This window comes from Mirounga angustirostris, unplaced genomic scaffold (assembly GCF_029215605.1).
Source record: "Mirounga angustirostris isolate CCGP_5_RB_7025 unplaced genomic scaffold, mMirAng1.0.hap1 SCAF_10, whole genome shotgun sequence".
Classification (NCBI taxonomy): Eukaryota; Metazoa; Chordata; class Mammalia; order Carnivora; family Phocidae; genus Mirounga; species Mirounga angustirostris.
Genome location: NW_026991718.1, coordinates 133,723,074 through 133,735,904, shown reverse-complemented (window position 1 = coordinate 133,735,904; position 12,831 = coordinate 133,723,074). Strand labels below are relative to the sequence as shown.

The following is a 12,831-nucleotide window of genomic DNA, read 5'->3' as shown; positions in this document are numbered from 1 at the left end:
CCGCTTCCGGAGCGGCCTGAGCGCCGGGCCCAGCTCCGTGGGGCTTTTCATTGGTGCCAGAAATAGGATTGTTAAGCTTGGCTGCAGACCGCACCTGGCAACCCCAGACGCGGCATGCCGGGAGGGTTTAGGGCGGTTCACTCCAGGCCGTAGGCCCTGAATTTTGCAAAGACTGTGTTGCAAACGGCGGGGGACTGGAGGGGTCCTCAGGGCTGCCAGGTTACAGTAGTGACCCGGAGAGCAGCTTGGAGGCTCCCGGGGCCGTCCGCGGGGCTCTGCCGGGCGCGGGGCGGGGGGCGTGGTGACGCGGGGGGGCCGTGCTGCGGGGGGGCCCTGCTGCGGGGGGGCCCTGCGGCGGGGGGGGCCCTGCGGCGGGCGGCCATGCGGCGGGCGGCGGGCACGGCGGGCGGCGGCGGAGCGCGGCGGGGGGCGCCGCCGGGGGGCGCCCTGGGCTCTGACCCCGCGGCGGGCCGGCGGTGGGGGCGGGGGGCGGGCTCAGCCGGCCCGCGGCCCCTCCCCGTGCAGCCCCCGGCCCGCGCCCCCGGCCCGAGCGGCGTCGGGTCCCCGGAGGCCGCGAGTCCGGCGCTCGACTTGGCCCCGGACGCCTCCCCAGAAGCCTTCGCCATGTGGGTGCTGCTGGAGGAGACCGGGGAGATGTTCCAAGTGACGGACTGCCGCAGCGACATGACGGTGCGGGAGCTCAAGGAGGAGCTGGACCTCACAGTCGGCATCCCCTTGGACCTGCAGCGGCTCCAGTACCTGGACCAAGGTGACCCCTGCCCACCCCCTTCCCTCCCACGTGTATGGCCTCCACCGGGGCTCCGGGTCCCCTTCTGACCCTGCAGTCCTCGAAGGGACCCCTGCCCGCGTGAGGACCCCCCCCAACCCCCAGGTGTCAGAACAAACCCCACCCCACCCCCTGGAAGCCCCAGATGGAAAAGCCAGTCCAGGCCACGAAAGGAACTTCCCAATCCCGACAAACCAGGTTCACATTAGACCTCAAATATCAAGGCACACCCTGTCCACAGCAAGACCCTAATCCACAAATCTTGCCTATGTCAGGACTCTGGTCCCAAAGCAAGCTGTCTAGTCAGACCTGCCAACCCTGAGCAGATCCTGTCCATGTCAGGACCCCAAATCTCAGCAAAGGCGCTGCTACCTCAGCAAAACCTCTCAGACCCTCAAGCTGCCCTTGTATTTATCAGAGACCCAAATCCCAAAGCCAACAGGGTCTACATAAGACCAGAAGCCTGAAACAAAGCCTGTCCTCAGTGGGACCCTACAATCTAGGGCAAACCTTCCCATGTCAGGACCCCAAACTCAAAGCAAACTTCCAGAAACCCATGTTGGACTCATAACCCCCCCAGTCCTCCAGCCAGCCACATCCACACAAGGATGCCAAAGCCTGAAGCAAACTGTGCCCAAGACTGAACCCCAAATCTCCAGGGTAATTACAACTACCTCAGAACCCCAAATTCTCTGGCTACTGTGTCTACACAAGGATGCTAAAGCTCAGAACAAACCATGCCCACTTCAGGACCCCCAAACCCAGAGCAAATCTACCTAGGACTAAACCCCAAATCTCCAGGGTAACCAAGACTACCCCAGAACCCCAGATCCTCCGGCAGCCCTGTCCATACAAGGATGGTGAAGCTCAGAAGAAATTCTGCCCACTTCGAGACCCCCAAACCAAGAACAAACTTGGCCAAGACTGAACCCCAGATCCCCAGGCTAACCATGCGACCCTCAGAACCCTGAGTCCTCTAGCAACCATGTCCACCGAAGGACACCTAATGCCTGAAACAAACTGCCCACCCCAGGACCCCGTATCTCTATGCCAACCATGCCCATGTTTGAACCCCAAATAAATCCCCCAAGCTACCCCTGCTTGCAACAGAAACCTGAATCCCAAAGCAGATTCTACCCAGATCATGACCCTAAATCCCAGAGCAGACAAACCCATTTCTGAGCCCCCAGTCTCTAACTAGCCACTTATGCATCGAAACCCCAATCCATTGGCCATCTCTAAGTGAGGATGCCAGAACCCAAAATGAACTCTTCCCACATCTGGAAGCCAGTTCTCAAGCTCACCAGGACTGCGCCAGAACACCAATCCCAAGCAAAATATCCTCATAAGGTCTCCAAAGCACGAGACAAACTTTGCCCATAATAGGACCCCAAAACTCACACGAAACATGCCCATATCTGAACCCTAAATCTCATGGAAACCATGTTTAAGCCAACCATACCCATGTAAGGAAGCCAGAGTTCAAAGCAAGCCTTGCCTACGTGAGGACCCCAAAACTCGAAGCAAGCTCTACTTGTATTTCACCCCAAATCCCTCAGCCAGCCTTATCCACACCAGAACCCCAAGCTCTAGACCAAATCTTGCCCATCTCAGGACTCCAAATCTCAGAGCAGAACCTGTCGCCACCAAAACCCCCAATTCCCAAGGGCTGACCTATCCGATTCCTTACACTCAGTGGCTGCAGTACCTAGGACTACGTTAGAACCCCAAATCCCAAAACAAGTCCTGCCCATTCAAGGACTCCACATCCCAGAATAGACCCTTCCCATACCAGGATCCCCAAACAGAAAGCAAACCTTGCCTTCATCAGAACCCCACATCCAGAGCAAACTCTGCCCTTGTCAGGACCCCAAATCTCAAGGCAAACCCTACCCACATTTGAACCCCAAATACTGGCACTAACCCAGTTTGTATCAGAACCCCGAATCTCAAGCAGTGTTCTTGTCCACGTCAGGAGCTCAAAACTAGCCCAATCGGAATCAGAGCCCAGCACCCAAAGCTCACTGTGGCTAAATCAGGACCCCAAAGCCCCCTATCCAGACAGATCCCATGTGGGTGGCACCCAGTGGAGGGCGAGGACTCTAGAGCCCCATCTCTGTCCATCAATCTCCATCCCTCAGCCGGAGGGACCTGGCTGTCTTTGTCCCGATCCCTATAATATTTAGGATATGAGAACAGGATCAAAGCCCCTGGGCTCCATCATCTCCCCACCCGGTTGAAATCAACGCAAAAATACTTCAAGAAAACGGACATATAAAAAACTCTGTGGGCTGCAGCACAGAGGATGTGAACAGCGATGTTGCAGAGACACTGCCGTTGTACTGGAGGGCCGGGAAGCGATGGAGACAGGCAGAGATCTGAGAGCCGCCTGTCTCCACAGTCTCCGTCCCCCCAGACACTGCCCTTCCGGGGCTCAGCTTCCTAAGCTGCAACGCAGAGCCTTTCGGCTCTAGAATTCTCAGTGCCAGGTCCCCCTCTAGACAGGGATGACTTGGGCCAGAATACCTTCCTTTGCTCTCTTTGATGCAGGTTAAGCACCTTCTGTGACATCCTTATTTTGCTATAGTGTCTGGAAGATGTCGGGGGCATTTTTGAGACTTTATTTGGAAAGAAGTTTGTATCTCAAACCCAGTCTCTATTTAACACATTAACGATTGAGCTGCTGGAGGACAGACAGTAAGCATTCCAAAACAAGTAATTAGAAAATTATGTATCCTGAACTACAAATGTCTGGCACCCCTTCTGTTAGTTTATTTTCCCTGATGAGCTGTGCTGAGCCATAAATCCAAGAGAGCTACGAGGCAATGGAAGACACCTAGTGACTTGTACGATGTCACAATCCTCTCGCTCAGCAAGCACTTAGCAACTGGGAGAAGCTTGACCTCTCCTGCCGTTGCAACCCCTCCTGTTGACGGCAAACAAAAAAAGAAAGAAGGTACTATTACGTTGAGAAAAGTAAGTGTGGGTTCCTGCCCATAAATAACCCGCTGATGCCTCCTTACCCACCTAAAGGTGGCCGGGGAGGATCACATGAGATAACGTGTGCGTGAAAACCTTGAGAGACACAAATCTAAAAGGGGTGAGCAAAATTCATGGTCAAGGGGCCATCTTACACTTTTGTTGTCAACTCTTAATAATTGAGCTGGTGATAATTAGTATTTGTGTAAGCTCAAGGCAGTTGCTGCCTGCCTATAAAGAGAGAATGCTCTGATTTCTCGAAGAGAGCTGTTCAGCATGTGTGAATTGCACTCTTGTCTTTCTTAGGGAAACACAGCTTTACTCGATTTTTTTCAAAGTTATTAGGAAGTCAAGTTGTCTTACTGAAGACTACTGATTATCCTCTGTGTTAGAACCACAAATAAGACCCTAATTAACAAATTTGCTAATCGCTATTCCCTGTTCACACCCACCATCCGAAGTTTCTCGTAACCACCAAAGGGGGCCAGCGGAGCCTAGAGCGACACATGCATGGCACTGGGGGGGAAGGCAGGTCTGGTTGGAGTCCTGGTTTTACTATTTCCTAGGCATGGGAGCCCCAGTTTGCTCACCAGCAAACGGAAATGACAAACCTGGCTCGTCATGAGGATTAAAGAGTGTAGGTGCTTGGGACAGGCACTTAGTAATCCCTCGGTGGTGAATCCAAACAACTCATGAATTCCACTCGGAATAATGGCTAGCCTGACCTGGCCGAGTCGAGACTTTACACTTGCGGCATCACTTGTAGAGAAAAGAAATTATGATGTTCTTCTTTTTTTTTTTTTTTTAAAGATTTTATTTATTTATTTGAGAGAGAGAGAATGAGCGAGAGCAAGCACATGAGAGGGGGGGAGGGTCAGAGGGAGAAGCAGACTCCCTGCCAAGCAGGGAGCCCGACGCGGGACTCGATCCAGGGACTCCAGGATCATGACCTGAGCCGAAGGCAGTCGCTTAACCAACTGAGCCACCCAGGTGCCCTATGCTGTTATTCTTAAGCAAGATTATAGGTGGCTCTGTAAGGAAACGTGTGTTTATTTAAAAAGGTAAACTAAAGACAACTTCGCTTAAAATGCTCTAGAGTCCTCTTCTATATTCTATCATCCTGGCAGGCTTTCCCAAAGGGTCTGAACGTATGAAGTGCGAGTAGATCCACGCACCCCATTGTCTCATACGAGTGGAGGGTTGTTCTGGGTGATGACATAAAGGAGTTCCAAAGCCCCAAGTCCAAATCATGGTGAATGCCAACGTGACAATATTTACATTACCATAAATGCTCAGCTGGGGCAATTTTGTCCCCCAGGGGCCATGTGGCAACATCTGGAGACCTTTTGGATGGTCACAACTAGGTGAGGGTGGTATTGGCATCATCTGGGTAGAGGCCAGGGACGCCTGCCACCACCCTACAGTGCCCAGGGCGGCCCCCGCCACAGAGAACAATCCAGTCTAAAACATCAATAGTGACAAGTTTGAAAAAAAAACAAACCTGCTGTAGAGTAGCATTTGAAAGATGCAACAAAGTTTGCCATTGTTACATCCTTAGCCAACTGTTGACAACACTAACCAGAGATAAGTATTTTAGTTTCGTGTATGACGCACGCAGGTCCATTGTGCTGCGTCTGTAACGCACAGTTACTTCGAGTAGTCCTATTTATAGAGTTTGCCTCATAAAATGACTTTACTGCCTCATGTATTTTTTTTGCAATAGAACAAGTTATAATTACAGAATTTTAGAAATTGTTGCCTTTTTTTGGCGGGGGGGTGGGGTGGGGGGGAGCTGGCTTCTGTTTGACCTGGGCCAAATAAATTTTCTAAAAAGCATTAATGGCCACAAACAGACTCATATGGAGTCATCAAATGAGATTAGTGCTCAAGGTTTTCAAATGATCTTTGTGATACCCAAGGTCAGATCATCTCTTAAGATAACCAGCATAATAGTTTATCTTTAATACCCCCCTTTTTTTTAAAGAAAAAATTATTCCCTGTAGGAGTTTTGATGGATGATACTACGTTGAAGTTCCATGATGTTGTTCCTGGTGGAATTATTTCATTATGTATCTGGCATTATGATGGATGGACGGAATTGGTTTTGGCGGCTGTGGAAGGGGATCCCAGTAAGGTGCTTTCATGCTTCTCTAAATGGATATTATACTTCATGAAGCAACCGTAAACTGTGTCTTGTGTGTGTGTGTGTGTGGGGGGGGGATCCAGTCTTTCATGTGAATATTTGAGTAAAAGTTTCAGAGTAGGAAAAAACAGAACTTGGACTCATGTCATAATGATTAAATACTATATTGAGAGTTTCCACTCACTCTTGGGTTTGCTATCTCATGGTATTCACTTATAACCCACCCCCACACGCACACCCCAAAGAAAAAGGAACCAGGGTGGTGCATTTTCTATTCACATGTATATTTTGTAAAGTTGAAAACCTGATTTAACAGTGGGTGAAGGGCTCCGGAGAACTGGGAAGTGCACAATCTAGAGCATGTGATAGGTCAAAAATCCTAATGGGGGTCTGTCCCTCCCCTAAGGTGGAAAGAGCACACACCACTCGATACACAGCAGGTGCCTACTCTTTTCCAGGCCTTGTGCTTGGCTCTCAGCTGAGCTCTGGGGTGGGCAGCGAGGAGAAGGGAGGAGGAAACCAGAAAACCAGAACATCTATACCCAACAGAGAAGGTGGGGGTGGGGGTGGCGCGGAGGGGGGCAAGTGTATGTTCTTCTACAAAGTACATTTGGATGAAAGACTATGAGCATGTGAGGAGAGGGTTTACTTCCAGCCAGGAAAGGCTGGCTGCAGGCAGCATGCGGGGATCAGGTCCGGGAGAGGTGGGTGGTCTCTAGGGAGGCAAACACTGCCTGTGTGCGGGAGCCTTAGAAGGAGGGGTGGGGCATGTCCCAGCTGTTGAGCATCCCCTCCAGGTCCTTCCCTGGGGTCCTCTGCTCCTGGCCTTCCCCTGTCTCCCCTCTGCCACCGGGGACTCGGTCCTGCCTGGGTTTTCTGGCTCTTGCTCTGAACCCGGGGATTCCCTCCTGTCTCCCACACTCTGGGGCTCTGCCTACCCCCACTGCCGCCCCCGCACTGGATGCCCCACATCTGGGACGGAGTTCCTCTCTGCCAGAGCCCACAGCCTTCCTCTCGTGCTCAGGGCCTGACTTCACCACGAGATGATTATATTATGGGGCTATTTTTCATCTGTGAGTGGAGTTCAGAGTGTTCCAAAAGTTAACGGAGACAATGGGCCCGAAAATAGATCGGAAGGCCAGAATACATCAAGTCTCCAGAGAAGTGCATTCCCCTCTGGGGAGGCCACTTCGTGTCGTCTGGTGTCTTCCTTAATGGCCGCAACCACCTTCCTCTGGACACCCAGAAAAGCTATTTTCTCTCTTCAAAACACCGACAGGAAGAATTTCCTGCCTCCCGAGCCTGCCTGATGGTAAATGCGTATTTCCTGGACATGTATAGCGCGTGGTCAACAATGTCCTCCCTGGGTGTGTTCCAGCTTCTCAGTTAGGGTTTGCCCCTCTCTGTTCCCATCACGAGCCTTAACTGGGCCTTTGAGCAAACCTCCCCTCAGGAGGGTCCAGGCACCCACCAGCCAGGTGTACCTGCACTTTGGAAATAACTCAGACTCACTGTGTGGACCCCCTTTATCCTGCCTAGCTCTCCTGCCTCGGTGTTGATGAAGACTCGCTCTACCAAACTGCAAATTCGCAGCATTTGGAACACAAGCAGTGGAAGGACTGGATCGCTCAGAGAGCGTTCGTGGCCTTGTACATTACCTCTCACAGAGGCCACTCGGATGCTGTGCAGTACCTTCTAGAACACGGTAATTCTGAGAGACGGATGAGTATGTTCACAAGGTGGGGTCTTCTGTGGGTAGGGAGGACAGAGTGGCTTGTCTTCCTGGGCCCTTCAACAATGGCGTCCTGGACCCAAGTTGTGTCAACCATCAATCATGGTCCCTGTGGGCCACTGGCTCTCTGTAGGGGTCTTAGGACATGCTGAGTAAAGGCTGTTGTCCCCTCTCTTGGCCGGGTCTCAAGAAGATTCTTTCTGTCGTGGGAGATGGAATTTTTGGACACTAATTCACAGGAATAGCCAAAAGAGCTTCCTGGCCTCTTACAACACTGCTGGAGATGTTCCTAAGCTCCCTGTGTTATTTCTGCCCCACCTGAAGTTGGGTTTCTACCACGGTCTGGGGGCTCTAGCCCCAAGCCACCATCGCTCTCTTGGGGGGTGTGTGTGTGTGGCAGGCCGGCCAGTCTCCTTTCTCCATGACTTTGAATTATTTCCCTCAAGAGACCCTTGCCCCAAACCCTCTTTTCATCTCCTCTGCATCCCCGTCTCTCCCCCGCCTTCAAGGACAAGTTGCCCCCTCTCTCTTGATAGAAATAGAAGCCTTGGCCTGCATTGTCTCTGAATGTGAGGGCTTGCATGGGATGTGCTGGAGCAAACTTTATCTCCCCTGGACATAGGGTATTTTTGGGAAAAGAGGCCCTCAGATTGAGGTGTCGACCATTCCAGAACAATAGACAATGGCCACAGACTGCCCAGGCCGCCGGCTTCCTCAGGAACAGGAAGAACATGTGACGGACTGTTTGGTCAGGGATTTGAGGCCCAGAAGGGGGCCTCATCCGAGGGTCTCCCCTATCAGCTTGCCTTCCAATCCAAACCTTTCCTGCCCACGGTCTTGACCCCGGCCTCTCTCTGCGTCTCTTTGCCTCTTTTCCCACCTCCACCAGGCAAGGTGCATGCATCCCCGGGGCCGGGGCGGGATGCCTGGCGCTTGCGTGTTGGGTAGAGGTTTTCCTGACTATTCTGTTTCTTCCTCCACTGCTTTCGGCACGCCGCCTGTTGTGGGATGAAATATGGCCTGTTCACAGACCAGCAGTCCTTTAAGCTCATAAAAAGTCATTTTCACTCTGATGGAACTGTGATGTATTTGAAAGCCCCAGTTAAAACATTACAGCCAGCTTTGCAAAGTTTTCTGTCCTTTGCTGTAAAGCCGTGCCGAGGCTGAGGCTGGGCGTTAGGAGAACCTATTTAAAACGTTACCTCACCGACCAGCCATAGCTCATAAAAACTGGCTACAGAAATGTCAGCTGCTTGTAATTGAATTGCCTTGTTTTCTGTGTCATGATATTTGTTACCCAGAATTTGATTCAATTCAACAAGTCCATATTGGACACCTGTCATTAGCCCATCCATCTGCGGGAGGCAGTGAGGAATTCAATCGAAGTGAAATCTGTCCATGAGTCAGGCTGCCCGTCGTCTGTCATTTCCCGAGCGCCTGTCTTTTCTAGGCATCGCGCTACGTGCCGGGGATGAAAACAGCAGTGATCAAAACAAGTGTGTTTTCTGCCTTCGTGGAGTTTATGAAGGGAAGTCAGCAAATTATTACAAATAATTAATTCCATGGTCAGTCGTGCGTGGCATGTTCTGAAGATGCAGAATGCCTCCTGAGCATATGCAGGGGGGCGGGATTCCTGGGGAGGGGGGCTAAGGAAGGCTTTCCTGAGGAAGTGTATGGAGGATAAAGAAGGATGGAGTTAGCCAGGGGTGGCGGGGGTGGGGGGCAGAAATGGGTAACAGTGCTGTTAGCAAAGGGAACAGCATGTGCAAAAGGCCTGGGGCGGGATGCAGGAGCAGGGGGTATTTAAGGCATAAAGATAGAAGCCTGGTAAACTTGGAGCATGGAGGGAGGGGAGGAAGAGCGTTGGGTGGGGAAGGTGGCAGGGTGAGATAGAGCAGTAAAGACCTAGAAAATGACCCCAAGGGTAGTGGATGCCAGAAATGGGGTTTGAGCAGGAGCGTGCCGTGGGCAGACTGGAGGCAAGGCAGAGCCGGGTGCTGGGACAGTGCAGCGATGCCTCCTCCCTTATGCTTGGTGCTGGGGTCAGGGGCAGTAATAGATTCTCCCAAGCATTCTTTTTACGGCCTCACCCCTCCCGAGCTTCTCTTCTTGAACGTGATCCTGGAGGTGAGGCTCCCGGCCGGGAGGGTGAGCCTCGCTCAATCAGTCGTCTTATTTTACAGGAGCCGACAGTCTCAGCAGAACCCCCATGGGCAGGACAGCCCTGCACGTGGCCGCAGCCATGGACCGTCTGGATTGTATAAGCCACCTGCTCAAGTACGGTGCCTCCATCAACGAAAGAGATGACAGGGGGGAGAGCCCCATGTCCGTCGCCCAGCGCCTGAACCACAGGCACAGTGAACGGAGGATGTTCCTCTTCTATTGGATGGCAAAGTCGGGGACAAAGGACCCAAAGAACTTGATCACGAACAAGGTTTTTCGCAGGGCGAAGTCCAGGTTTGGCTCCAAGAAGAGCCAAGTTTGACTCCCCCTGGGAACGTTTGCACCTCGAAGCTGACTTGGGTCACTTTTCAGAGTTCAAATTCGCAGTGGCCCTCGGGGAGCAGGAAGCCAAGAAAGCATGGCAATTAATCTGAATCAGATACTCAATTATGGGTCCTGTTTGCAAATGACTTGGGGAAGGTGTTGATGGAAGTAGGTGAGTTTGTGTTCATTCCGTAATCCATTACGGACTGAGCGGGCCTCTGATGCCAGCCGTTAATTTTAAGCTATTTGTACATTGTATCCAATAACGCTGCTTGGGGTGATGAGAGCCAATTACCTTCTCTCGTCTCGCGTCTGGAGACCGTCTAACGCATCAGCATAATAGAAGTAATAGCAATGATGAGGACAGCACGGTTGCTATTGCCCAGAACAAGGACTGGCAAGTGTCGGGGGGGTCATGTGCAGGGTGGGCTGCGAATTTCAGTTTGTGAAGCCCGGGAACTGCCTGCTGCATGCTGTCGCAGCTAGTGATGTTCCTGAAGTTTTCCTGAGCCATCTCTGCGGGGTCTGCTGCTGGAATCGGGGCTTGGGGGGGGTGGGGGACGAGTGAGGCAGAGAGAGCTTGGTTCTCTGGTCACGTCCTCTACCAGGGTGCCTTTATTAGTCTTGGGGAAAGGTGATAAGTTGCCATGGATTTGGGGGAGACCGTGTAAAGGATGACGATGAGCTTGTAGAGGAGAGAATCAGAACTGGCACCTCTGTCCTCTGGTCCTATCCCCAGTGGTCCAAGCACACCTCTCCCCCGCACCCCTCCTCCCTCCGGTGTTCTCCTTCCCCGCTAGGTACCCCCGTGGCAACGCCATCATCCTTCCTATGCTTAGTTCCAGGCTCTGTAGCTCACAAGGGGCCCAGCCTGCCGTGTGCCTGAGCTGGGATTGGGAGCCAGAGGGGAAGCTGACATGCACGGCCCTGTCTGGAGAGCGCGCCATGAATCAGCTCCAGCAGAAACACGAGCCAAGGGCGGCTAGATTTTTCCAGAGCCTTTTGATAGGATACATTCTGCCTTTTGAGTGTTGACTTGGATTTTTTTTAAACATGGTGGCGTGGTACGGAAGGAGTAGCAGATCTGAAGAACACCTATGGGACGGCCTCCTATTGCCAAACTACGCCAGTTCGGTGAGGAAAGGGGCAGAAGCAACTCAGGGCACCTGGAACATTCGCGGCTCAGAAGCCACAGGCTCGAGCGGCCAGGGTCTTGCTGGGTGATAGGTATCGTCCACACTCCCACCCCACAGTTATGTATATTCCTCTAAAGCCCTATATTCTGGCACGACTTCTGGGACCCGTCTCCGTGACAATGGTCTCTCGACCGTGGAAGTTCTGTTTTCAAAGTGATGGAAAACAGCCCTGTATCCCGGCTGCCCTTCTTTCCGACACACATCCCGATAACTGGATTCGGCTTTTAAATTAAATGGCTGCATTTCCTGCTGTCATAACAAGGAAGATCCGTGTTGATGATGCGGCTTTACACTTGGTAGACGTGGCCGTACCCCGCGCAGCAATTCGTTTGACAAATAATAGTCAGAAAAAAAAAAAAATAGAGCTCAGCATCAACTGTGTCAAAACTGAGATCTTGTTTTTGGCAGACATTCTCTAAAGTCAGTAGACAGATATTAAATAACCCCATCCATTGGGTCAATTCATTTAGCTAATGAGGTGTGTTGGCGGGGCGACTCAGGCACCCTTTTAACTTAACAAGTGGCATTACTCAAAGTCATGTGTTTGCCAGAAGCTTTGCTCTGTTGTCTGTTGTTACCAGAGCCAACTGCCTGACACTTGTCCCCAAAACTTTGCAGGCAAACACCGTATCTTCATATGCCCCTAATTCAATTAAACACTCGGCCAGAAAAGGGGCAAGTTCTAAACTCCACGGCTGACATTTGGCTCAGTCTGTGACAGGGTCATGTGCATACTCCTACAGGTCCCGAGGGCTCTTCATTAGAGACAGTCTTACCATACTATCTATTATATTCAAACAAGCTTGCATCACGTACTGAATAAAATATGTCCATAGCCAAAGAAGAGTTGATTTGCAATCGGTCACAATCACGTTACATGTCATAGATATTTCATTAAGCATTTTTTTTTTTTTTTTTGGTGGAGCCAACAGAAAAATTTTTTGTGGGGTCAATTCAAGCATTTTTGTGGGACCCTGAAATCCTTTTAGGCCCAAGGCTCTGGGGATGGTCTTCAGTGTGAATCACTGTGGTCCGTGATCGCCCAGGTGGGCCTCACTGCGGGTGCAGGATGGGGTGGGCTGCCTCTTGGCAGGGGGCTCTGGGTAGGCTTCTGGGTATAATACCCAGCTCTGTTCTCCCTGGGTCAGCCTGGAAAACAGCCCTTGGTGGGTGGGGGACTGCTCATTACAAGCAGATAATGAGAGCTCTGCCCCCCACGTGTTCCCATTCACCTTGCTTGCCAGGATGCTCAGCTGGGGCAAACACCCTCCCCTTGCCCTTGCCCTCGCCCTGAGTGAGTTATAACAAGTTCTTTCTTGTACACATGTTTAATTGGAAGTTGCCTCAAATCTTTTCTAGAAGGCAATGCAGTGCAAATCAGAAAGAGGTCATACACACTGTGGGGTCCAGAGGGCAATGTGAACATCTTGGGCAGGCCTGGCTCGGCTCACCCAGCCTCCTAGCCATCCAGCGCCTGGGACCCCCTGCCGCCGCCCTGGTCTCAGAG

The 12,831-nt window shown here is 51.9% G+C and overlaps 1 protein-coding gene across 1 annotated transcript; it reads left to right on the top strand.

Moving 5' to 3' along the window:
* Nucleotides 1–381: 381 nt before the first annotated feature.
* Nucleotides 382–12,393, top strand: ANKRD60 (ankyrin repeat domain 60). The gene is made up of 4 exons (XM_045886281.2): nt 382–769; nt 5,770–5,900; nt 7,449–7,614; nt 9,825–12,393. The coding sequence occupies exons 1-4, from the start codon at nt 382–384 to the stop codon at nt 10,124–10,126; spliced, it is 987 nt and encodes a 328-aa protein (XP_045742237.1). The 3' UTR covers nt 10,127–12,393.
* Nucleotides 12,394–12,831: the final 438 nt, after the last annotated feature.

What these genes read in the sequence shown, in the direction of transcription:
- ANKRD60 (XM_045886281.2), top strand. Translation starts at nt 382, where the DNA reads ATGCGGCGGGCGGCGGGCACGGCGGGCGGCGGCGGAGCGCGGCGGGGG. An exon ending in GCTCCAGTACCTGGACCAAG is followed by an intron (nt 770 to 5,769) that starts GTGACCCCTGCC and finishes TATTCCCTGTAG; the next exon opens with GAGTTTTGATGGATGATACT. An exon ending in TGGAAGGGGATCCCAGTAAG is followed by an intron (nt 5,901 to 7,448) that starts GTGCTTTCATGC and finishes TATCCTGCCTAG; the next exon opens with CTCTCCTGCCTCGGTGTTGA.